Source organism: Natator depressus, chromosome 3, assembly GCF_965152275.1.
Source record: "Natator depressus isolate rNatDep1 chromosome 3, rNatDep2.hap1, whole genome shotgun sequence".
NCBI lineage: Eukaryota > Metazoa > Chordata > Testudines > Cheloniidae > Natator > Natator depressus.
Window position 1 is genome coordinate 101,929,186 of NC_134236.1, and position 27,281 is coordinate 101,956,466.

The window sequence follows — 27,281 nt, forward strand, 5'->3', positions numbered from 1 at the left end:
TCTTTCTAAAATGGAACAAGTAAAATTCCAAAGTTTCCTGTTCTAAAAGAAATCTCAAGATGACACTTGTGGGAGAGAGATCTTAATATTGATGCAAAATATGGTATTAATAAAATTACTATAACTGTGATAGGGTGTCCATCCCACACAGGACTGGAAGGGGTTAAGGTTGACAGGCAGGCCTATTAACTCCATAGGCTGCACCTGGAGGAAGAGCAAGGGAGCAGGGAATTGATTGCAAGCAGGTTCAGCTTCTGCAGGAATAGTGGGGCTTATAAAGCCAGGAAGCTGGCAACAGACAGGGGTTGCTGCTGGGAAAGGGCAGTCACTCCCTGGGAAGAGGGAGGAGGGTTTGGAGCTGGTACACTCAGGCCAAGGAGGAAAACCAGGAGTTGTAGGAAGCAGTCTATGAAAGAAGCAGTAAGAGCTGTGAGAGGAAAGCCCAGAAATGCTTGGGTTGAGGGTCCATGGACTGGAACCCAGAGTAGAGGGTGGCCCCGAGTTCCTGTACCCACCCTTGAGGAACTGGCACCATCAGGGCAGTGCTGGAGAAGACTGCCTGGGACTTTTTGTGCAGAAGGACTTTAGGTAAAACCCTGGAAGGCGGGGGGAACACAGACTGATTTGGCTGGAGAGCTGAGTCACAAAGAGGCTGCAGCACCTCCTGGGGCAAGAGATGGGCTGCAGACAAAGAGAGAGGTGGAGAGACAGTGAGCAACCACAGTAAGGGGTGTTGACCCAGTGAGCTATTCCTCAGAACCTCCAAGAGGAGGAGCCCTGTCTGCAGGGAATAGAGCAAAGCCATCACAGTAACTTATTTTTTAAGTTATTACAAACTTGTTTGCACCTTTACTGAGTATTAAGATATAGCTACAAAAGTGTTGTAGGCAGGATGCTCGGAAATAAAATGTACATATTTAGCTATTTATATTAAACAATGTTTAAAGTTAATCAAAGAAATTTCAAGTTTCTGCATCTATCAAGGAGACAAACCATGTTAAAGCTTGTAGGAATAAACCTAACTGTGAAAGGAATGCAGGATTGTGTTAGCAGAGCAATCAATCTAAAGGTAAAGTGGGCCTACACATAGAGCCCTGCAAATCTGTGGATATCCGCTTTATAGCTGTGGACAATGTTTGTGGATTGGATGCGGATACAAATTGTGTGTCTGTGTAGGGCTCTATCTATACCAACCTCCTCCCCTCCCCCTCCCCCCTTTTTTTTTTCTTTTCAAAGAAAAAAGACCATAGTTGTGGTCAGCTGGTGCTTGAAATCCTCTTGATATACAGCAGAAATGCTGTTGGCAGGTCAATCTCTGTGACAGCTCCTGGAGTTTGGCACTCACTCCCCTCACTCTTACCTTGCCTTCCAAGCCCCTCCATTCCTCCAGGATTTAGGGAAGTCTACAGTACAGGTGGGATTTATCATTAGAATGCTGCTGGCTGCTCTCAAGGGGTGAGGCTGACTGGATGTTCCTGATTATAAAGCTCAGAGCTTTTTGAGATGGGAATCTTGCATGTACTTTCTATATATTGAAGAAATAAACTCTGCCATAGTTGCAGAGGTAAGTGGCCTGTAGCCTGATCTATGAATTGTATATTAATTATATGGATTATTTAAGAATTCCCAGTTCACACTCTGAGGTTTGACAGGTTCTTGTCCCAAGATCAGGTCCAGTATTACTGAGATTACTGTTTGGTTGGGAACCTTGATGTGCAGAGTTGTGACACACACATAGTTTAGGAACCCCTCTGTATTTACAATAGTTTAATACATTTATTACATTTATTTATTACATTTATTAATACAAAGTCACAAATACTCTAACCCAGCAAGGTAGACAGATATTACATCTGAACATCTCTCTCTCTCTCTTCCTGCCCACAGACTGGGGATACTTTTATGTTAGCTGACACCACTATATCTCATGCATTTTCAGCAGATGTTTCTCCCCTCTTCCTTATTTGTATCTCCTCACCCTACTAATGTTGGGCTGCCCTTCTCCTGTAGGTTAGTATATTAATGATCTCAACTCATCATATACATCAATTCATTGCCATGGCACCCTTGTGTTCAGACATCTGCAGATGTTCCCATCCTAAGATATCCACAAGCTGATGTTAGCTCATGTTCCTGTGGTTGGCTGGTGTCATTATGGACAAACTTCCCCCTTATACACTATTCTCAGTTCCCCAAAACTTAGGGGTGACCATTTGGCACAGATAAATGGCTTAATTTCATAGACCTAAAGCCTTAAGCTAACTGCTGAAGCCAATGTTTTATAGGATACAGGCCTGTAGTTTCCTTACATTATTGCTGAATAAAATAAATGCTAAAGCTAGCCCTATGGGCTACACACCCAATAGAAATGCAGACTAATTTGACCCAATTCCCTTTCCATCATGGGTCAAATTCAGTCCTGGTCTAAACAGGTGCAATGCTGTACTTACTGAATATGACCTAGCATATAAATTCAGCTCTCCCATTCCCCAAGATTTGCCTTTTCTTCCCACTCCTATGTTTAACAGGAGGACATGGGAGATGGCTGACTTCCTTTCCATCCTCACTTGTAATCTCATTTGGCTACAGAAATTCACTGAATTTAGAAATAAGAAGTTACCTGGTTTTATTTAACAGAACATTACGCTCACCGTTTCACATTCCCTTTGAACATCAAACATTATCAGATATATTTTAACCATTATCTTCCTTTTAGAAAAAGGAAAACGCACATTACAATAAAACATGGTAGTGACAGACTGTCTGGGATAGTCCCTAGCAGATTCAAGTACAGGAACAGAACATACTGAAACATAGTTCTTTCACACTGTGTAAAAATCTCTCTTCAATGCACTGTACTGTGAACACAGAGAAGCAGGCTGACATCTGATTTACCAGTTCAACCAATCCACAGCAGGAACATCCAAAAGAAAGGCATGCAGTATTTAAATAGAGCATCAGAACAGCAATGTGGCAATATGTTGCAATTACAAATAATCCACGTTATGCATTATGGGAAGTGGCTCTCGCAGCTCTAGAATTATGCAACAATGTGTTTGGGTGTTAAGTCCACTCTTCTCATCACTAAGTTAACTTTAAAAAAAAATAAAAAAAAATGTTGATCCAGAAGTATTCCTGGCTATGTCTCACTAGCCAATAGGTGAGCACTTTCTTCATTTGTGCCCAGAGGGGTCTGCAAATTGGATCTGTTCGAGAAGGCAAGGAAGGAAAAAGGAAACAGTTTGACAGAGCTTCTGGATACTTTTGCATACATAATGCTAGCATTATTTAACAAACAAACAAACAAACAAACAACCCAAAACAAATGGAAGTGCATTCTGTGCCCCCAGAAATGTTTGAAGTCTCTTTCATTACTAGGCTGATTGTGTGAAGAAACAGAAGTATGGTTGGGGGGGAGGGGGATAAATATTTTCCTTAATGAAAACCTTTTAAAACTGGTTTGAAATGGATGTAAAAGTCCCACAGTACCTTCCTTTTCGTGAGGCCTCTACGATATAGAGTATTCCAATAGCTAGTCCCGTTAAAGAAAGGGCCACCAATTATTACAGTTGTAATATTTGTGTAATATTTTACAGTTGCAGTCTGCAATAAAAGCAACAAGCAAGAATACTAGCTTTACTTACACTTAGTAACGCCCATCCTCCTTGTATGGCAGCAGCCCATTCAAACCCCAGCTTCTCATTTAGGAATCCACCTAATGTTGGTCCTACAAAACCTCTAAATACATCAGAGAAGAAATATGGGTATCTCAAGGAACAAATTACAAAGGTCACAGGTAAGAGTTTTTATTACAATATGTTGAGACAAGAGGTTTCAGATCTATAGCTAATGTACAGATGGCACAGGGTTGCCCCAGTACAGTACAAGAGGTAATTGACACAGGGACTCTGTCACTGTAGTCCATGCACCAAACTCAGATTTAGTGGACGGGAAAAAAAGCCACTCAAAATAAAAACAAGCCTATGTTTTCAAACTTGGGGCCCATTGACTCCTGAGCTCATGCAGAGCCCCGCCGATTTCAATGGGACTGTGCAGCGGCTTGTGCTAGAACTTAATGCAGGAGTGGGGCCTTGTGTTTAAAATTAACCTATTTATACAGGTGCCCAGTTTTCTGGGGTGCTGAGCATCTTACAAGGGTCACTGACTTCAATGTGACTAGTACAGTACTGAAAATACGGTGCAGTATCATTCTCATGCAGTCGCACAACGTTACTCTCTGTTTACAATTGACTTCACTTCTTGTGAAGTTAATGGAAAACAGAGAGGGAGGTAACTCAGTATAGTTTCACTGTCCAAGATTGAGTTGATACATTAATATTTTTTATTATTTGTATTGATGCTGTCCCTAGAGATCCAGACCCACTGTGTTAGGCCCCCTTCATAGATGGTCTCTGCACCGAAGACCCAGGGGTGCTGGAACTAGGAACGCTGGTGGTGCAGCGGCACCCCCTGGCTTGAAGTGGTTTCCATCTTATACAGGTTTTACAGTTTTGTTCAATGGTTCTCAACACCCCCACTATACAAAGTGGCCCCAATGCCACTGCTAACAGCTTAAAATTTAAGCGTAAGCTGACACAACAGATAGATGCAAACAGATGGGGGAAGTACACTGTAGCACTGAAACAGTTATCATTTGTGTAGCCAACACTCGTCACAAAACACCAGCAGCCTAGTTATTGTCAGTGGTTTATAACCCGCCCATGCTGTGATGCCCTTATTAGAACTGTGAAGTAGAGACCATTTTAAAAAGCTGCTTCAATGTACACAACTTAAAGACGTATTTAGTAACAGGAGAGAACTGGTGTGGGTGACCATGAACTGCACGTATCTGTACTATGTCCACCAGGCTATTGATGAACTCCCAGCATTGTTCTCAACGGTCCAGCACTAAGCAGGATAGCGAGCATTTCAGTCACTCAGAAGACAGAATCCCATCAGCTGCCAATACTGATGATAAAGTGGGGCAGACTAAAATCCTGGTAAATGCTACCCAAACGTGTGGCATTCTGAGGGGGCCCTGAGAACTGAGGCAGGACATTGAAGAGCCATATTTGGCCAGCAGGGGGCACTACAGGGCAAGCAGGCCTTTTTACACATTTAAGCAGCCCAACAACTTTATGACCAAAATACAAGAAGTTTATAGACAGTGACTGTGTACCTACCCAAGTGACCACATTGCACCGAAGAGCCCAGACACCAGTCCTAACACACACAACCCCTCCTCGAATCCATTCTCACTGAAGAAAGACAGACAGGTTATTTCCACTAGGCACACGACTTGCCTTTTAAAGTGCTCCATGACTGGAAAATACATTAACGTGAACACAAGTGCATCCAGCACAGAGAAGCCTCTCTCCAAAGAGGATCCACAGCTTTCTGCCCCATGTCTTGCCTATTATGCCATCTGGCACCACCTCCCTGGGAGAAGGAAGGTAAGTACAATGCTATGTGGAATTTCCAGCACTACAGTGTCATCCCCATTGGCAGTGTGATAATTGGATTTCCATGTCATACACAGTGAGTCTTGTGGGGCACAGGAGAAGGAAAGCTGACAGATGGGTCTGAAAAAGGGGAAAGCCCTTGGTTCCAAGGAGAAATGCATTTTGGCTAAACATGGAACCAAGAGGACCTCAGCCCACTATGGCCAAGCAGCATGAGAGATGGGAAACTGTATTTTAAGTAATCCTGACTCCTGCGGATAGAATTGTTGCTGTGGGGTCTCCCAGAGAGACAATGATATTTGCTGGATATTAACCCTTCCAATCACCTGAAATAAAAGTCCCTTTAATAAATATATACACATCAGTCTTGTGGCCTGCGATGCAAACCACCAAAACCAGCTGGACCCTATGACTCTAATGAGGCCATTACACCCCCTTACCAATATGTAAAAATCAAAAGTGCTGAAGTGATATAGAACCCCAGATCTCTCCTCCTCTTTTTTTTTTTTTTTTTTTTTTTAAAAAGAAAGACACTTGAAAAAGTGACTTAGGCTCTTTTGAAAGTTTTACCCAACGTCTCAGACTCAGACCAACAATTAATTACTTTCCCCCACTCAGAGAATGAAATGGTGGTTGAAAATTGTTTGAACAGCTTCCAAGTCGTAGTAATAATTAAAGTTGTGATGGACAGGATTACTTACTAAACACAATGGAGCATCTCAGGGAACAGTGGGATAGCAGACATCCCAAGGGAAAAGCCAGTCAAAATCAGCATTAGGACAAACATCCAGAGTTTGCTGCAAAATAATCATTTAAAGAAATTTTATACCATTCCTTTCAAATAAAGCCTTATTTTCATTATTTAGGACTGTTACACCAACTCTCCATGATTCAAAGAGATTAGTTTTCCCTTCAAAGCATCATTAGCTGTAATATTCATTTTAAAATTACCTAGTAAATCGTTCTACATATTTTGACAGAAGAGATTTCTTAAGAGTGCAGCTCCAGTCTGAAAAATGGACTTTGTGAAAAATAAAGAATTCTGTGATTCCATGTTCATTGCATCAATGATTTCCTTATGCAAGAAGTTCAGTTTATAAACACAGAATGGTTTTACCAACTGCTGACCCTGCAAATTCATTCTGGGATTGTTAAATTCAAGTTACACCAGTGTAATTATAGAGGAGGGGAAAAAACCTTATAAGGGCAGGTCTACACTATGGAGCTAAGTCAACCTAAGTTACACAACTCCAGCTACATGAATAACCTACTTATTGTGGTGTCTACACCATGCTCGGTTGACAGGAGAAACTCTCCTGTCGACTTACCTTATGCTTCTCACTCTGATGGAGTACCGGAGTCGACAGGAGAGCGATCAGTGGTCAATTTAGCGGGTCTTCACTAGACCCGCTAAATCGAAAACCCAGTGGATCGATTACCACGCAGCAATCGCCCGGTAAGTGGCGACAAGCCCCAAGCTAGTTTCCTGAGGTTTTCTCTCCATTCACCCCTCCGCCCACAAATGTTTGAAATTGGTTATGTTCTTCTTCAAAAGTTAGGGAAAAAAGGCTCTACATCTTAGCAACCCTGGCTATCAGTGTTGTTTCACAGATGTAACAGAGTATGTCATTTGAAGATAAGAGGGCTAGGACAGGTGGCTTTACAAAAAGAATGCAGACTGTCTTCACATTTTTTTGCCAATGATTTTCCATTGAGAGGCATTTCAAATGTCATAAATATCCAGGGAGAGACAGGCACTGTAGTTTTTTTACCTCAGTGTACCTAGTTGAGGTAAATACCAAATGCAGGCTATAGCCTATACCCCACCTAGCTACACTGAGGTCAAAAAACACATTACCTATCTCCCCTTGGATATTACATCAAGATGGCTCTCTCAGTGGGATTCTCTCCCCCCAGTGAAGGCATAGACATAGTTAGTTCTTAGGGTGCATAAGCCACAAAATAAATCACTTTGCTCTCCCACAGCTATGTTGGTCCTGGAGAACTTACTAGTAATAAGAAAACTAAATTTTATTATTCTCCACCCTACACACAGACTAAAGTGAGCAGATACAACTCTGAAGAGGCTCAGTTAACAAGTATTAGAAGAGATAAAAGGCAGTAAACTGTACCTTTCAATGTGCAAGATGGGAGCAGGTCCTAACAGGAAAAAGGACAGTGCTGTCAGTAAGCCCCCAAAGACCAACAACCATTTCCTTAGGTGCTGTGAAAGAGAAATCAAAGGTCTGAAGAAATCCAAACTCAACCAAACTCTTATCTGTTAAGCTAGCACATACGCAAAAATAATTTGGTTAAGGTGCTTCTGGCCCACCAGAGAAAGGAAGATACTTGAGACTCATTCAGATGCATTTCTCTTCCTTCAGAAGCAGCTCATACCTCACACGGTGAAGTGGAGAGAGGGATTTAGAATAATTGTCTGGGGGAAATTAATATTCTCTCCCCCATATCACAGGACAGGTCATTAAACTCAACATTAGTTATGGTGCCACAGTATTGCCTATTCCCAGTGTAAGAACATGCTGTAGTTATGACAGGTACCAGAGGGGAATTTAGAGTTTAGCTTGACTACCTCAGACCCCCTAAAATCAGCTGTTAGAAGTGGCCACTGGGGAAAGCTGTTTTACATTATAACTGGGGCTCCACGGGATCTCTGCCAGAAGGAGATGCATGGGAGAAGCAGTGATCAGTACACTTCCTAGGTCATGCCCACTCCCTGGCAATTGCTCCATACTATGCAGATAGTATCAGGAGGCTTTCAGGAGGTGAGGGCATCTCAAGCCACTGGGCCCCCATTCCAAGCAGACTCCGCTACCAGGGGCCCAAAGCTTGGGTTCCACAAGCAGAATGATTCAAGTCCTACTTTTCTGCAGCATAAATGAAACAAAACAAGTAAAAGTGTACATGTGATGCTGATGTGAGATTAATGGCTCTCACTACTGTCAAGTGAAAGTTGACAATGCACCCTCATTTTGGGCATACAATGCTTCTGCTTTTTCTATTTTCCTCAGCCAATTAGTAACAGCCAAAAGTAGTAAAAAAGTGATCTGCACTATATCAAAAAAACAGTGGACACATTTTCACTTGTGATCAGGTAATGTCTGCATAAGGATCTCCAAAGGTAAAAGGCCGTGTCACCAAAATCTCCTACACCAGGGGTGGCCAACCTGAGCCTGAGAAGGAGCCGAATTTACCAATGTACATTGCCAAAGAGCCACAGTAATATGTCAGCAGCCCACCATCAGCTCCCCCACCCCGGTCCCAGCGCCTCCCACCCACCAGCAGCCCTGCCTATCAGCACCTCCCCCTTCCCTCCCCGCACCTCCTGATCAGCTGTTTCTTGGAGTGCAGGAGGCTCGGGGGAGGAGGAGCACGGCCACTGCAGGCTCAGGGGAGGGGGTGGGAAGGGGTGGAGTGGGGGCAGAGCCAGAGTTTGAGCAGTGAGCACCCCCCGGCACATTGAAAAGTTCACGCCTGTAGCTCCAACCCCAGAGTCGGTGCCTATACAAGGAGCCGCATATTAAACTTCTGAAGAGCTGCATGTGGCTCCAGAGCCACAGGTTGGCCACCCCTGTCCTACACCGTGCACATATCCTGAGCTCATTTGAAATACATTCATACACTGAGACTGTTACTAAGAATGTGAAGATACAGTGGGCCAAAACATTTTTCTGAGAGGAAAAAGACAATGTCATGATAGTTTATTCACTGCCCCATAATCTCCTGCCACCAGCTCTACCTGAAATAGTGAGTCAGAGGTATTCACCCACCTAAAATCCTGCTCTATACCAGCTACAACATACATACAGTAAACATGATGGACAAGTGTATGGATTTATTGTAGCACCCAAGCCTGCAAAGGGATCCATGCAGGTGAGCCCTTTTAAAGTTCCATTGACTTGAGGAAAATGGGACTCAGTGCAGGTGTAAAGGCCCTGTGCAGAATGGAGGTCTGGGTCTAGGACTTCAGAATAGAGACATCTCTGTTTTTTGTTTTTTTTTTTTTACTTTGCATATTTAAATTAGCCATGGACATAGGACACCATACAAGCAATTAGAGATTGTACTTACCGGCATTTTATCACTTAGAAACCCAAGCAATGGTGAAGACAGGGAGTAGGAGAGTGCCAAACTTAGGAATACTAACCCCACATAGACAGCTGGTAATTTGAACTGTAAAATAAAATTTTTACGAAAAGCATGGAATTAGCAAAGTATTCCATTATCATCACATTTTAAGTTAAGTGGCTGAAGTCATCATTCTTTTTCCTATTTTGTATTTTTCAATACTTGGATATCAGCTGTAGATTTTCAATTCCCTCCCCTATCCCAAATATCTTCAGTTCATCAGGTTCCATCACTCCACTGATATACACAGTTCAAGTCTAATCTCAAAAGGAAACAGATTTGCCCCCAATCCAGAATGCTGACACTTAATCTAGGCTGTTTGAAGTCTAAATCTCAGAGATTGGTATTAAGTAATTCTTGTATTTACACCTCCAATTTTTAGTTTTGTTAACAGTTAGTAGAATACTATAGTATTTATAGCTTCCTATTTGGTGCATTTACTTTACAGCATGACTTGCCTTGAAAATACTTTTTTCCCCGCCGTTTAAAAGCCAAAGATTTGATTTTTCTAAAAAGTCAGACGAAAAGATATTCAGCACAGTGAATGGGGAAAAAGAGAGGAAAGGCGTCTCACTGCAGCTGCAGCCACAGAATGAGAAGCATTCTGAGGGCAACAAAAATGATGAGGGGTATGGAACGGCTTCCATATGAGGAGAAAGTAATAAGACTGGGATTTTTCATCTTGGAAAAGAGACAACTAAGCGGGAGGGGATATGATAGAGGTCTATAAAATCATGACTGGTGTGGAGAAAGTAAATAAGGAAGTGTTATGAGAAGGAGTAAATAACACAAGAACTAGAGGTCATCAAATGAAATTAATGGGCAGCAGGTTTAAAACGAACAAAAGGAAGTATTTCTTCACACAACGCACTGTCAACCTGTGGAACTCTTTGCCAGAGGATGTTGTGAAGGCCAAGACTATAACAGGGTTCAAAAAAGAACTAGATAAACTCATGGAGGATAGGCCCATCAATATCTATTAGCCAGGATAGGCAGGGATGGGGTCCCTAGCCTCTGTTTGCCAGAAGCTGGGAATGGGTGACAGGGTATGGATCACTTGATGATTACCTGTTCTGTTCATTCCCTCTGGGGCAGGTGGCATTGACCACTGTCGGAAGACAGGATACTGGACTAGATGGACCTTTGGTCTGACTCAGTATGGCCGTTCTTATGTAAGTTAGAATGTCGTAGAGTTTTGTTCACTTGCCATTTGACTTTCCCTAGTTTTATAGGCCAATGCTACAATGCCATCAACAATTCATAAATTTAGATTTAAAGAGCTCAGTCAGTTCAAATATTCCAGAATGGCAGCTATTGCAAAGTCTGAAAATACTCTTCTTACCCAATCAAATGCAAGTGAACCCCCTGACATTCACATGCATTATCTGTACATACCTAGCCAGAGACAGGAAACGGGTAAGAATCAGCAATACAATATCAGGCTCAGATAACACGGACAATAAGCACATTTATTATAACATTGATTTTAAAATATTTGGATTAAAGTACTCCATATTGCTGAAGTCATTAACCCATCTCTTACACATTAAGATGACTCACCTTCTCTGAAACGAACAGTGACATAGTGGGATCCAGAAAGCCTAAACATGCACTTAGTGAAAATATTGTAAAACAGAGAAGTACAACTTTTGGCAGAGTAATGAGCATCCAGAACGAGTCCTTGGTAGCGATTGCATCTGTTGTTTAAAAAAGAAGAAAAGAAACTGTTCTTTGGTACATGGGTTGTGTTTAATTTGATATGCTTATAACCCACTTTCTTGCTTCCGAGATTCAGTATTCTCCCTCTCCCACTGCTTTGAAGGTAGTCATCTCATACACAAATTGAAGCAAAATTTAGAATGTTACAGGTCATCCCTGGACATTGTTACAAGACCAGAATTTTTTTTTAGCCTCCAGCTTGGAAACTAGACAAATGAAGAAAGCAATCGGAACTTAAATTTTCCTACTTAACACTTTCAGTTTAGAACAAAGTAATTGGACAAGTGCTTATTGAGTGACTAAGATGACACAATAGACAAATATAAGAAATACAACCACTTTTCAGGTGCCATTGTGATGGTTTACATTTCTAAATTATGCTCCATGGGCCTGATCCTGCATACACTTCAATATGTGTATGGTCTCATTGTACTGCTCTCATGCATTATAGTCTACAAGACTGCTACTCACATGCATTATAGTCTACAAGATCAGAGCCTATAGCTCTTTGTACAATGGACTTCCACACTGCAAAATTCCAAAGCTGCTTAATTCAGAGTATTTATATCCAAGCTATAAGCATCTTCCGAAGTCAGACAAATGGTTAACCGGCGTATTTCATCTAACAGTAGTTAGCAGGATACAGACTCATATATATAGGTGGTGCTTCCTCTCCTGTGATTTGTCATAGTTGCCATCCTCCCCCTTTGGGGCTTTCTAAAAAGATTAGAGTCTTTAGCTATGCAGTTCCTCTTATCCTCCAATGTTATCAGACCTGTACTCTTCCATTTGTTTCATCCTCCAGCAATATGACAACGATCTTAACATAGGCTGTTTATGCTACATCGACTGATCCCTCCCAGCTACCTTTTTCTCCCCAAAACTAGGCCATCCAAACTTGATCTAATGAAATGCAATCACAACATGCATGCAGCTGGATTCTCTTCCACATGTGCAATGTATCTTGCATCATGGAATGCAATACATAGGAATCCCTTTGTCCTCGGTACTGTAAGCCTCCAACTTGCTCAGTAGCATGGTGAGGCAAAGGGTATATCTATGCTGCAAAAAAGACCCACAATGGCAAGTCTCAGAGGCTTGGTCAACTACTTGAACTTGTGCTACTGGGCTAAAAATAGCAGTGTAGACGTTCCTGCTCAGGCAGGAGTGGGGACTCTGAGACCCTCCATGGGTTTCAGAGCCCAGGCTCCACTTTAAGCGGGAACATCTACACTGCTTTTTTTAGCCCAGTAGCACGAGCCCAAGTCAGTTGATCCAGGCTCTGAGACTCGCCGCTGTGGGGTTTGTTTTTCAGTGTAGACGTACCCTAAGACAACTTATTGTTTAAAAGTCCCAAAGAGAGACATCATGTAGAAAAATCTCACTTCAGCTCAATGCAACAGAGAAAGCTAGTATTTACGGGGATGGACACAAGAAAGGAGATTCATTCCAAGCCATGTGCATCCATGATTTTTAGTTATGTTCAACAAGGACCTGATCCTGCACCATTAAAATCAGTTGCAGTTTTGCCACAGAGGTCTTGTGCTTCAACGAGCTCCAGGGATCTCATAAGGATAGCTAGTAAAACCCTTTAATTCCTCATGTATGTAGAGTATGTATCTATCCATCCATCTCAAATTTGAAATATTGACCAAAGGAAGAGGAAGGAAAAGAGCCTACCGTATTTTGGTAAGAGGTACATGTTCAGAGGCACCAGGATCAGCACTAAGCATCCTAGCACTATGAAAGGGATTTCATAGCCAAAGGACTGATACAAAAAACCACCTACAGGTGGGCCCAGCACCAGTCCAAGCCCTGTAAAAATTTCAACACAGCCCTAAGGAGGGGGTGGGGAAGAAGGGGGAGAAGGAGAGAGAGAGAGAACAAAGGTTAGTAGATAGAAGCTAGGCTCTGTCATTGATCAAGAGCTAGAACAAATCATAGCCATAAACAAAAATCTTTACATGCAAATACAGCAAAGGGAGTCTGAAAAATTGTCTGGATAAAAGCTAAGCGAGCTTTTAGGAGGAAGACCAAGTGTTGTTCTTACTTTTTCAGTCTTAGCCACTCACATGATGCCTAATGTCCCCAGTTCCTGTGATGTTCCATATATCCAGTACATTTGCAAAGAGGCCAGCAATGAAGTGACTATACTTCCCAAATACAAAATTACATTAGAACTTGAAGGGGAGAACTTAGTAAGCATATTGCAATGAATCATCATTAAGTCACCTCTTTGGGGCTTGGGTGAAAGATGCCTTAAGTTAAATAACTTTTCTACCTACATACAATTGGTCAAGTTTAGCCCCTGCAACTATCTAATGAAGTCCATCAAGTTACAACAGAGATATGTTTGACCCATTAAGTTTGGATTCTTTTACCGGATGTGACCTCAAAGAACAGGATGAAGGGGGCCTACATGGACTTCATCTCCTCCTGTTGTAGTACCATTAGTCCCCATTGCCAACATACGTTACATTATTTGATCAGCTTATATTTAGACCAATAAATTTTCCTGAAAAAGAGTATTTAGCCATAATATCCACTGGGAAGTGACAGAACAGTGACAAGAAAGCTCACATAAGGGCAGGTCTACACTAGAAAGATGTACTGCTTGCACTATATGGGTAGTGCTTTCACCAGTATCATTATTCCTTTGCAGGAAGAATAACTACACTGGTAGAAATCACCTTTACACCAGCATACCTATTTTTGATGTAAAAAAGCCACGTGGATCGAGCAGGCAGGAAGCTGCCCATAATTAAAATCCTGATAAAATTTAAATGTATACCAGACTTAAGTCTCCCCTTGTTCTCTTTTGAGTTAATTTCATAGAATCATAGAATATCAGGGTTGGAAGGGACCTCAGGAGGTCATCTAGTCCAACCCCCTGCTCAAAGCAGGACCGATCCCCAACTAAATCATCCCAGCCACGGCTTTGTCAGGCCTGACCTTAAAAACCATCTAAGGAAGGAGATTCCACCACCTCCCTAGGTAATGCATTCCAGTGTTTCACCACCGTCCTAGTGAAAAAGTTTTTTCTAATATCCAACCTAAACCTCCCGCACTGCAACTTGAGACCATTGCTCCTTGTTCTGTCACCAGCTACCACTGAGAACAGTCTAGATCCATCCTCTTTAGAACCCCCTTTCAGGTAGTTGAATTTGTTTAAATAACGGGGCTCACTTTTTTTAATGTCACAATGCTGTAGTGTCTGTGTGGCAGTCTACTTCTGTGAGTCTAGCTGCTAACACAGGAAACGATGATTCTAGTTATTTTTCACAGACATCACATATGCCATTCTCTGTTATCTCTCATGGAGGAACAAGATTGACAGGTGCCAGAGGCCCCAGTTCAACAAGTCCATCTTTAAGTACCTTCATGACCTAGGGCCTTGGATAGGGAAATAGAAATTTTGATCTTGTCAAATGATAAGCCAGGCCATTTCCCTTTGTCGGGTTAGGTCATATGCCATACAAAATTCAGTTTTCACGAAGACTAAAAATGCACCACTTAATCTAAAAAGCTTTCGAGTTGTACGTTGTCTGTAAGTATCCTACCCATGTTTCAAACAACACTGGCAAATGGATCACAAGAAGAATTTATTAAAAATCCCTCCTCAACTAATCCTCAGAAAGTCATGACGACTTTTATTTTCTAACACTCCTGCACAAGTTACTGAATGAGCTCACTTTTACATCCTCATTCCTTCCATTGTTCCAGGACCTGCATCATTTGTGTTGCACCTGAAGCATGTTTATTCCTTCAGGCATATAGCATTTTAATTTAAATTAGACATTTTTGTTTGGGGGGTTGTTTGGGTTTTTTTTTAAGCTGGAGGAGCATACGGTAGACCCTTGACACCAGCTGTATGGTTACAGTGCAAAATGCATAAAGATGGAGGAGAGTCATTAAAACACTTTTATTCTGGACGTTCGGCCATAATGTGTAGTTCTGTACATACCATTACTGTAGCTATGTTATTGGGAAAAGCCTTTGCAAGAATAGAAAATGAAGCTGTCACTGCTGCAGCAAAGCCCATGGCATCCATCGCTCTAACCAGAAAACACAAACCAATGAATACTGGCCCATCAGGTGCTCTGTCCAACAGACTGAAAGAACAAGGAAACAAATGAAATTTAGCAAAATAAAAACCAAAATCCTTAAAATACAACTGTAAGGTAAACTTCTTCTAGAAACAGCATGGTCCAGTGGTCAAAGCACAGGGCAAGTCACTTGCCCTCTGTCAAATGGGAATCTCTTTTACCTATCACATATGTATATCATCATATAAAGAAAGAACCTGAAAAGTTTAGACATCAAGCAGCTAATGTAGGCTCTCTTCACATCAGAGACCAGATCCAAAGTCCTGGTAAGAAGCTCATCACTTTCACTCCCAGTTGCTGTGGAAGGTGCTGCCTCTGGACCTTGCTTAGGGACTCCAGCTTTTTTGTATCTGCTTATGACCAGTATATATTTGAAGCTCCAATATCTCTGGTTATGCCTAACACTGCATTATAAACCCAGCCTCAGACCCAGGCTGAGTCCTTACTCCATTCTTCTCTACCATCCACACAAAAATATTCTGACTTGAGTCAGTAAGCTCTCAGGACCTGGGTCTTAGGACCCACCAAGTGGGGCTGTGTGTGGTGGGGTGTGGTGTGGGGTAAGAGTTAGCCTAAGCCCTGCTGTGATTGAGGTCCAAGCCCTGTCTTTTTGCAGCATGGATGCAGCTCAATCCTGGGTCCCTAGACTTGTGGCCAAGGAGTCTGTCACCACTATACCACAATCCTCTGGGCCTGTGTTTCTCAGACCTTCGTGTCCAAAACTACCACTCAGTTCCCAGGCCTTGGAAGCAATCCTTCCTTTCCATGCTGACCGTTGAACTGGGTTCAACCATCTCCTGTGTTCACTATGCCCAGCACCAAGAAGCAGTTGGTTGTATTAATATACATGGAATAAATCAGCCAAAGGTTTTAGCATAACCCAGTCACTATTTAACATTAAATAGCATAAAACAAGGTGTGGGACTTGGGATACAGAGACTTCACCCTCCTTAGCACCATAGCAAACACATCATTAAATATCCTTTTAACCTTTTGTTAAAGATACAAAAAAGGAAAAACAGTTAAAGCATCTGAAATGTAAAATATTAAATAAGGCTTTCATTTAAACGTCCCTTGTCCTCTTTCCCTGTAGAGAGTTTTCAGAAGAAAAATAAACCCCATGTTGTTTGAGTCTCTTTGACGGTATTAAAGACAGTAATAACCGTCCTTTTGGGGGGGGGGGGGGGAGAGAAAAAGTTAGGAAATCTCCAAACCTTCTCACCTAACTTCTCTTTTCCCCAAAAGGACAGTCATTACGGTCTTTGATACCATCAAAGAGACTATCAAACAAGGGGCCTTTTTCTTCTAAAATTGGACTTCAACTGCAGCAATGAGGAAATCTCCAGCCCATCTCATCTCAATGTTGATGCTGAAGTCCAATTTTAGAAGAAAAAGGCCCCTTGTTTGACAGTCTCTTCGATGGTATCAAAGATGGTATAAAGGTCATCCCAGGTGGTGTTTGGGATTCAGCTGGAGCTGGCAGGGGTGGCGATGTCAACTGGGTCCCTCTCTCTCAGGCCCATTCTGGTCAGGACACCTCTCAGGATCAGGATGAGGAAGGCCAAGGGCTCCAGAAAATGATGGGGGAGGAGGGACAGCTATGATGGTGAAGCTCACTGCAGCAGTTTGTCTGTATTTTTGTTGTTTCAGACTCCCCCCCGCCCCCCCCCACACACACAAAATTAAGGACCCCAAAAAGGGAGTGATGGGCAGAATAGCCTCTACCCTTATTATTTTGTTCACCAATTAGTCCTAATATCTGAATTTTGGTATATTAACTTCACATCTCCCGTTCATAAGCCAAGCATAGTTTCAACAGTCTTTGAATTATATCAATGGGGCCTTTGTGGTTTAGGCTACTTGAGCTTCTTTGTCTGGTTCTCTTGCACTCGTTACAACATTTGTTAGAATAGGTTACTGTGACATCATATGAATTTACACTCACTTTTTACAGTTCAAACTCACAATTAGGGTAAATTTGTAGGCCCAATTATCACAACAAGCCCCACACCACGTGCACTGCTAGGTGGCCTCGGGAACACAGCCAGATTCTGGTTAATTTCTGGTGTGAGATGAACAAGATGTCTGACTTCATCAAGAGTACCAGAAATGATCATGTGTACTAGGAAATGTTGCAGAAGTGTGTGGTGTTGGGGAGCCCCGAGACTGCTGGTCAATGCAGAGAGAGAATCAATCAGCTCAAGACCAACTATAGCAAAGTCAGAGATGACAGCCACACCTCTGGGAACTCCCTGCCTCTTCTATGAGGCATTTGGCAGGATAAAGGGAGCTGCGCTGACCACTGAGCCCATGGTGGTACATGACAATCCATATAACCCCCAAGTCTCAGGCAGCATCAAAGGAGAGCCAGCAGCCACTGGATTAAGCTCAGGCAGTGACTCTCTGGTACTTACAATGGTCTCTGAAGAGGCTTTGCTACCAGAGCAGAGACAGCACATTCAGAGATGCTGTTTGAGGACAGCCCAGAGGAACAGCCCACAGCAGCAAAAGCAGAGAAGGCAGTAGTGCCAGAGCCTGGTAAGTTTCTGACCCCATGTTTGTTATTAATATACGGATAAGATAGATTTTCAGCTTATGCCCTAGTAAAAATTATTATTACAAGCCAGGGGTAGCAGCATATACTGTATCAACTAATGATGGAAGGCCTGCCAGAACCAGGGGTCTCAAACTCCCGGCCCGCGGGCCATCTGCGGCCCAAGAACCTCCCCAATGTGGCCCACGGGGCTCCAGCAATTTTGGGGCCAGGTCTCTCCCTTGGCCCCACATGCTACCCCCAGGCGCTCCTCCCCCCCCCCCCCCCCCGCACATGTCCCCTGGGCGATTTAAAATGCCCTGGGGCCCCACCCACCACCGGCAGTACAGCGGAGCTGAGCGGCTTCCTGCCTGCTTGCTCCACGTGGCTGCCAGCTCCTCCCTGCTGCCCCAGGCCGGGACAGGGCTGTGCCTCCTCGTGCTGCCCCCGCGGCCAATGGGAAGCTGCGGGGGCGGTACCTGGGGGGCGGCAGCCTGCCCTGCCTTGGAGCCCCAGCTAAGCACTGCACCCCCTGACCCTCTCCCAGAGCCTGTACCCCCTCCCAAATACACCCCGCAGCCCCCAAACCTCTCCCTCCTCCCCCCCCCGCCCCATACCCCACCCCCAAACTCCCTCCCAGAGCCTTATTAATACTCTGAAATACACTGGGGGAGTTGTACGTAGTCCATGGGTGCCATATTATGAGTCGGAGGAGAGGGGGACGCTTTGAAGTCCCTTGTTACACAAGTACGATCCCAGGGGAAAGGTGATGTTATTTAGGTGATGTATATCCTATTATAAGTCTGTCCTGTCCTGGGGTGTCTATACACTCCATGGATGCTGTATTAGGAGTCCAAGTCATCCAGTATGTAGTCCATAGGGGTTGTATTGTAAATCCAAGCTTGCACCAGGGTCACTGCCTGAATGCAGGGTGCTTTCTGGGTGGGCTGTAATACATCTGCAGGATAACAGCATCCCGTTTATTTGCTCATGAATTTTCACCCAATCCCATTTGCAAACTTTCCTGAAGCAGGAACTCCAATTGGGTGGTCACATTTCAGGGGAAAGGTTATTAATTAGGGCTCCTCTGTAGGTCACTAGCCCCCTCCTCTTGTAGATTGCTGGTCAGTGACCATAAGCCTAAAAGCTCTTTAGCATACACAGCTGGCTTGCCTCCAGTAGCTTGGAACGCAAGATCCCTCTGACATTCAGGAATTGCCAGAAGTGTTATGTCCTCCTAAAAGTGGACAGCCTAAGAGAATTGCAAAAACAAGCAGAGTAATCCATGTTAAGTGGTCTCCTCCCCGACACCCATAGGGGGAAAATGGTCTGTAATTTTATCATTTAAATTGATCTTGTAAATTGGACTTCACCATAACGTGTGACTGCTTTCTGCTCTGCTCAACTCTCAGCAGTGTCTGAGAACTTAACGTTATCTAAATATAATAAACCAGAGTATCAGTTTTTGATCTTGAGATTCCAGATGCTACAGATGAAGTCAAACTTACTTTTTTTTTTTTTAAATAAATACTCAGACAATAATGTGTTCTTTCATTAGGCTTGGCATGCCCTTCCACCCCTGCAGGGCTACCATAGCCAACCATGAGCCTTGTGGAGGGGGCACACTCCTATCTGTCAATAAAACAGGCACATAAAGAATGATGGAGATCCTGAATAAGGCCAGCCAGCAACTTCAATACCAATGGCCAGGTGTCAGGCAAAAAGAGGCTGCACCGCGTGAGGAGAGATTGGCAGTGCAATTTCTGGAACACGAACAGCGCTTGAGAAAGGAAAATAGAGTACAGCAGAAATAACTGGTTGAGAGACTGCTTGTGTTCATGACAGCGAACTCCATGACTCCAGCCCCTCCTGTTCTACCCCATTCCATGAGTCCCCACCATGGTACAGTGCCACCATATCAGAGAATTGCGCAATTCTGTGATTGGGTGTCCATGCCACAAGGAATAAACATTACGTGAAGAGGACAAGTGTACCCTGTTCACTCCTCCACTCTGGTGCAGCACAGGCCAGTGCACGCAACACACACTAGAAGGGCTAAAGAGCAGAGGGACACAGGACACTAAAAATTAGTGAAACAGAGCTTGGAGTGTTTTATATGTAGTCAGTTACTAGATGCATGTCTAGAAATAAAGTGATTTTATTTCCACACAAATGTGGAGTCATGGGAACGGTTTATTATCTTTACTAAAGCTGACCTACATAGCAATCCACAAACAGTGGGTTAAATCACATGCCTATTTTATACAATAAAGATAAATAATGCACAGCAATATATTCCACTGCATCCATAAGTTCAAATTCATAAGAACCACCTATGATGGTACCCCATGGAAATATGCTTTTTATATATATATGACCGAATGACTTAACTGGAATATGTTTTATGCTACATATGCCCTGTAACATATCTATGTCAAGGTTATGATCTACTGAATCTATTAATCCTATTTGTATGCATGTATCATTTTTGTATTTGAAGCTGTGAATACTGGCTTGATTTCTAAGCAGCCTTAGTAGAGCATTTGGTCAGCTTCTTGAGAAAGGAATGTGCAAATTAGGTGCCCACTCCAGAAACACTTAAAGGACAATGAATCTTGTAAGGCTCCAATCCACATGAGAAGTCTACCTGAGGACGTTCAAGCAAGCATGTGAACCATGGCTGCCACCTTTAAGTTCTGAGTCATGCATGGACAGGTGACGTGCCCATGAGACTCCATCTTGGAGCTGGACTTTGCATAGGAGAGAGGAGGGAGTCTCCACTCACAAGAGAAAGTCTATTTAAGCCTGTGGGAGACCCCTCCATTTTGTCTTCAGCTGGCTAAGGAGATATCCTTGAGGGTGGAGAGGCTAACTGAAAGAAACTGGAACAAAGGACAGTAACTATAGGAGGTGTGAGTGGTTGCTGGACCCAGACTAGAAGAAGTCTAGTCTGTAAAAGAAAGCTTACTAGAATTCTTCTAAGGGTGAAGTCTTTATCTGTATTCAGAGTTCTTACTGTATTAGACATAGACTTGCATGTTCTATTTTATTTTGCTTGGTAATTCACTTTGTTCTGTCTGTTACTACTTGGAACCACTTAAATCCTACTTTCTGTATTTAATAAAATTACTTTTTACTTATTAATTAACCCCGAGTATGTACTAATACCGGGGGGTGGGAGGAACGGACACAAGCAGCTGTGCATCTCTCTCTATCAGTGTTATAGAGGGCGAACAATTTATGAGTTTACCCTGTATAAGCTTTATACAGGGTAAAATGGATTTATTGGGGGTTTAGACCCCATTGGGAATTGGCCATCTGAGTGTTAAAGACAGGAACACTTCTTAAGTTGCTTGCAATTAAGGCTGTAGCTTTGGGGCACGTGGTTCAGATCCTGGGTCTGTGTCGGAGCAGACTGGCGTGTCTGGCTTAGCAAGACAGGGTGCTGGAGTCCCACGCTGGCAGGGAAAGCAGAGGCAGAAGTAGTCTTGGCACATCAGTTGGCAGCCCCAAGGGGGTTTCTGGTGAGATGTGTGAAGGGAACCCATCTCCTAACAGACAGTATTTCGCTCACTGTTTATATTATGATGCACTTACATTCACTCTCATCCTTGGGGTTGTGCAAGCCCACAATGTGGGCACAAAAAACATCCCTGATTTCCATTGCATGGAGGGATCCTGCTCCAGTTAGGACAGGTGTACTTTTTGGCTGTGTACACCAGTCAAGCAATCCAGCAGGATCCGGAGTCCATTCCTGTTGGAATGGCTCAACTCAGTCCTCACAGACATTATGCAGAATGCAGCAGGTCACAATAATGCAGACGGCCTTGATAACTTTGGCATTCAAATGGTTCTGCAAAGAGCGCCAACAGGATTACAATCCACCAAATACATTCAACTACACATTCTACAGCTACTGAGAATGTAATTAGCCATCTTTTACCAGACCCTCTGACCTCAGGGTACGGTTTTAAATGTCATGGCAAAAAGGGGGTACAACACAGGGTCCCCCAGTGGGGACAGTTACCCATTTATAACAACGTCACTTGGTGGGAAGAGTGTCCCAGATTGTCCATGAAGGAAAAGTCCCAATCTATGGAAAATCCTGGAATTACACACTTTGCCAGTACAGCCCATATTAGCGTCCATCAGTTGGCCATTGTGTTCAACCAGGTACTGCATAATGATGGAGCAGAATTCTTTGTGGTTTGTGCATTCAAATGCTCCTCGAGGAGGGCAAACTAAAGGCACAAGTCCCATCTATGACCACATCACACTTTGGAAAGCCCATTTTCTCAACACCAGCAATTTCAGGGACTTTGTTTATGCCCACTAACCTTTGAGTAAATCACAGTTCTGACTGCCTCACAAACTGCTGCCAACACAGCTGATTTGCCAACACAAAACTGGACAGCTATAGACCTATAGCAGTCAGGGATAGCCAGCTACCAGATGACTATAGGAACCTGCTTCTGGACCAGCATGGCCTCCCTCATGTGTGCATCCTGACACTGCAGGGTCAGGGAAAGCGGTTCACAAAGCTGCACAAACATCAACTGCTTCATGTGAAAGTTCTGGAGCCACTGCTGGGCATCCCAGGTCTGCATGATGATGTGATCCCCCCAGTCTATGCTCGTGGCCCTGCTCCAGAAACACCAATCTACATATGGGAAATCTGTGGCTACAGCAAGAGTCACGAGCAACAGCCACTAGTTGGAGTCTGCTACTTCTGTTTTCCCTTCTGAGAAGTCCCTCTGATAGGACAAAAATGGCTGCCAAGATGTCCACCAGTGTCTCATAGATGCTCTGCTCATGACGTGAAAGTGCAAGCTTGACAAGTTCTTCCAAAGGCGCTTCATCCTTCTTGGTGGCGCCAGTTGCTGGGAGTGTGTAGACGCAAAGATGGCTCCACTGCGTGTGTTGGCAGGCTGAGACAACTTCTGGTCAAGTGCCATGGAATGAACGGTCAAGTTTTCATACTCCATGAACTAAGGCCTAGAGTGGCTACAGCCAGTGTTTTCCCCAGGAATAGTGTTTTCCCCAGAAATGGGGGTGTTGGAGTGTTTGAATTTACAGGGTGGGTGAGGGTTGACGATGGGTGAGACCGTGAGGGCAAAGGTGGGCTGTATGGCATCATAGTAAAAATTGCAAAATATTTCATGACCATTTTATTAGATTTAACTCAAGTTTAAAAAAAAAAAATCACACAAATTAAAGTTGGCTACTCAAGCCTTGTATGAAGCACTACATCTACATCCTTCTTGATTTCTTGTTGTAAGTTTGCACAACTCTGTTAATGAATGCAGTGCATTTGAGAAGTTCATCTTTGGTGGACTCTCACAGGTCCAGTCCTTCCATTGATATGCTCATTAGTTCATTCACATGATCAGGTAGAAGGTGACTTCTTTCGGAACACAAAATTTCTATTCAATGAAGAAAAAGAACATTCAGCTGTAGCTGTTGTAACTGGGAGTAGCAAGAGACAAATTCCTACTTCTTTCATCCCAGGAAACATAGCACAAAGATTGGGTCGAGCCACGAGTGATGATAAAGAAGCTGAAGTCAAATCTTCATTCATTCATCCTATGATATTCCACTCTAGGTTCAAATTCTCTAATGTGATCAGGTCAGAAGGCAGCCCCATTGCTGGTAGTGCCCCACTCCACTCAACTATCAGGTGTTTTATAAGACAGTCATCTGTAAAAAGCTACTTAGAGGTTGAAGAGAAACCAGAAGTAGCTCTTGTAGATTTGTAAGAATCAAGTCTGTATACTTTTTCAGCTGGCTTAAACACATCTTCTCCTCTTCACTTAAGGATTCAATACAAGTGCCTTCATTAGTCAACTTCTGGAATGAAGTCTTTGCTTCTTCCAGTATGTTTTCAATGTATCACTCTGACTGATCCAAATGTAGCTTCTATTGCTGGAAAAAGGTCTACTATTTTTGTAGCAGATTCCCAGTCAATTTTAAGTGATTTCAACAGTAGACTTACAAAAGAGAGAATGGTGATAGTCTTCTCTGAACACAGTAGCAAAAGTAGTCCACCAGCCTCGCCACTTAGATCTGTCCTACCTTGCTAGATACTTTCCAAAGACAGTAATAACTGTTGCAGTAATTTTAAGACAACAGCCAGGGGTCATTCATGAGAAAGCCAGCGGGTATTACCAGATTGGACTAATTTGAACTCCAGTCCCAGTGTATCTATTTTTTCCAAGACGGTCAGTCTTTCTGGACTTTTTTTTTTTTTTTAAAAGCAAAAGTATAATGAAGACATTACATTTATGGCTTTTTAAATGTCTTGAAGATTCTACAGCTGGTACTAGTGCTAGTTGGAGTGGATGGCCTCTGTAGTGTGTATAGGAGAGATTAGGGTTATACTTTTCTCTGAGCAAAGTTTGTACTCCACTATGTCTCCAGAGAAGTTTGCAGCTCCATCAAATGCATAAGCAACCATTTGTTTGGGGTTCAGTTTACAAGAATTTAATTCTAAGATGCGGATTGTCACAGATGCAGCCAATGTGTCTTGTATAACCTGAACATCTAGAAATGCATCTATTGACCTACCACTGACATCAGCATACACAATGACTTAATACTCGATGCCCATTTGCATCAGTGCATTCATCAGCCATGTACACATTTTTTTTGAATGTTGTGAGAGAGTTCTTCACTCTTTCAACTCCTGAGTCTTTCACTGTTGCACCGCATGCGTCTAATCCATGGGTGGGCAAACTAAGGCCCGAGGGATTGCCACGGGCGCTGCACCACTCCCGGAAGCGGCCAGCACCACGTCCCTGCAGCCCCTGGGGGAGAGGGGACAGAGGGCTCCGCATGCTGTCCTCGCCTGTGGGTACCTCCCCCAAAGCTCCCATTGGCCGCAGTTCCCCGTTCCATGGGAGCTGCGAGGTAAGCGGCCCCGGGTTGGAGCTCGCACCCTGAACCCCAACCCCCTGCCACACCCCAACCTCTATTACCAGCAGAAGAGGTAATAGCTCACTTTACCTGATCACTCTTGTTACAGTGTGTATAGTAACACCCATTGTTTCATGTGCTCTGTGTATATAAAATCTCCCTACTGTATTTTCCACTGCATGCATCCAATGAAGTGAGCTGTAGCTCACAAAGGCTTATGCTCAAATAAATTTGTTAGTCTCTAAGGTGTCACAAGTACTCCTTTTCTTTTTAGGTAGAGTAGGTGTGTTCATGTAAATACAGTCTGGTCCTGAATCCTTCTCCTCCTACCCCAGGCTCATCACTAGCTGTCAGGGAGAGCTCATTGAGACCTTGCTTGCAAGTCATAATTTGAAATTATTAGGTTAGCCATCACCACCAAAACAAATGTGCTGACATGATCATAAAAAAAATACAGCTATTTGAGGAAGCTAGTCTTTTTTCATACTTTTCAAACCTATTATGCTTTTTTCAGGTACAAGTATTTTATCATATGCTGCATATGCTTTTAAAGGGTGTATTAATATTTCAGTTTAAATTCAAATTTCCAACCGATTAAATTGGCAACACTGCATGTAACAAGTTGACCACTGGGGGTAGGGGTGATGGGGAAATACATGGGGGTATAGGGAAATCCCTTTAGCTGGATATTTCGCTAAGAGGCCTGGGATACGCCCCCAGAATCAGAAGGTTTGACTTGGGTCTGTGTAGTGCAGTACAGATGCGTCAGCATGATTGTGAGACCCAGCTCCAGAAATTGTAAGCCCATGTTCACTATGCAGTGTGCATGCAAAAGGATAGGCTCAGAAATACCTAGTCTGGAGACTTGGGTCCCACAGTCCCAAGCTGACAATGCAGTACAGACATACCCCTACCACCTGAAAGAGAAAAGGAGCGTTTTACCTTCTACCACCTATTGCTGGGAAGGGGAGGGAAACGTCTCTAGCCCTCCTCCAGCTTCCCCCATCCTTTGGGGGCAGGTGGCCAGCACAGGGTCCTTCTCCCTGTAAAGAACTCCAGTGCCTTCCTCTGTTGCTCCTCATAGTCTTGCCAAGAAGCATCCCCACGAAGCAGACTTGATTTTACAGCTGCCCAATGAGAACTAGATGGCTTTATTTTTTAAAAGTAACATTTTGCACAAGTTAGTGCCTTAGCCCCTACAATTGCCAGGCAAAGCTTCTGATTTCCAAGTGGATTTAAAACAATTTAAAATCCCATTTTCTGAGCTAGATTTTGTATGCACTTATTACCATACTTACTTGAGATTTTTCCAACAACTATAATAGCAAATTACATTGATGGCATCTTCCAGCCAAGGATCTCAGAGTACTGAAGAAGCCTTATAACCCCATGAATTAGATAAGTATTATTCCCACTTTACAGAAAAGGAAAAACTAAGGCAAAGAGGTTAAGTCACCAGCCCAAGGTCTTTTGACTCCTAGCCCTGAATTTTAATAGCAAGACCATCGGTTTTTCATAGAATTAACACCACAATGCAAATTTCACACTAGAAATAAGATGCAAGAAAACACACTCACCCAAACAGAATTGTAACACATCCTGAGACAAACATCCCAGCCACAAACATGAATTTGGCTCCAATTTGTACAAGCTGCAATTGGTGAAGAATAAATATTACATTTTAAATTATTTCAAGTCCACTTTTATGAAGGAAAAGTATGTGGGGAGTTTTGTTATGAAATCAAAACACCGTGTGCACGCTCTAGAAAAATCACTGACAGGACAAAGGGAACGCACTTCACTTCTCCCCATTCTCAGAAATGCCAGAGGCAAGACAGCATGGCCTGCTTTCACTACAGACTGTACCAGCTAGGAAATGGATGGCTGGGGGCACAGCCTATGGCCAGGTCACCTTCAACAATATAACCCTGTGGGGCTTCTAATTGCATTCTAACCCTGCCTTAGCATGAGCAGACATTTCAGTTTCTTTGGATTGTTCAGGGCTAGAGAAACAGCAGCCTGTTTTACTGAAACCAGTGGTTTGTCCAGCTTTCAGCGAAACCCTGAGATGTCCAATCATTGCTACGGGCTATCCACTTGTCTATTGCATTGGTAATGAATTGTGTGTTTCACACAGCACCTCCAGTGGAGGCCTCAACTGCTCCACAGCTCCCACCGACTTCACAGCAGAAAGGTAAGCAGCCATATGTACTCCTGACTAGTGACAAGATACACAAAGAGCTAGCTGTGGCTGGAGCTGTAGTTTGAGGCAGCCTCCTGGCTCAGCAAGAGGAATATCTTCAGCTGTGTGTGTGGGTGAGGGAGGTAGCAGGAGAGAGAGAGAATACTGAGAAAATAATATGAAACACAGGAAGAAAAGGGTGGTGGATGTAGACTGATGTA

The 27,281-nt window shown here is 43.3% G+C and overlaps 1 protein-coding gene across 1 annotated transcript in view; it reads right to left on the reverse strand.

The window, feature by feature from the left end:
* Positions 1–1,814: 1,814 nt before the first annotated feature.
* LOC141984914 (MFS-type transporter SLC18B1-like) overlaps positions 1,815–27,281 on the reverse strand; it is a 30,726-nt gene continuing 5,259 nt past the window's right edge. Inside the window, exons 4-14 of the mRNA XM_074948450.1 lie at positions 26,456–26,529; positions 15,292–15,439; positions 13,008–13,164; positions 11,169–11,305; positions 9,552–9,653; positions 7,595–7,686; positions 6,164–6,259; positions 5,184–5,258; positions 3,641–3,738; positions 3,490–3,532; positions 1,815–3,206 (exon numbers count right to left, since the gene is read on the reverse strand). Of these exons, the coding sequence (XP_074804551.1) occupies positions 3,140–3,206; positions 3,490–3,532; positions 3,641–3,738; positions 5,184–5,258; positions 6,164–6,259; positions 7,595–7,686; positions 9,552–9,653; positions 11,169–11,305; positions 13,008–13,164; positions 15,292–15,439; positions 26,456–26,529 (1,089 nt within the window). The 3' untranslated portion in view covers positions 1,815–3,139. The remainder of the gene's footprint in view (positions 3,207–3,489; positions 3,533–3,640; positions 3,739–5,183; positions 5,259–6,163; positions 6,260–7,594; positions 7,687–9,551; positions 9,654–11,168; positions 11,306–13,007; positions 13,165–15,291; positions 15,440–26,455; positions 26,530–27,281) is intronic.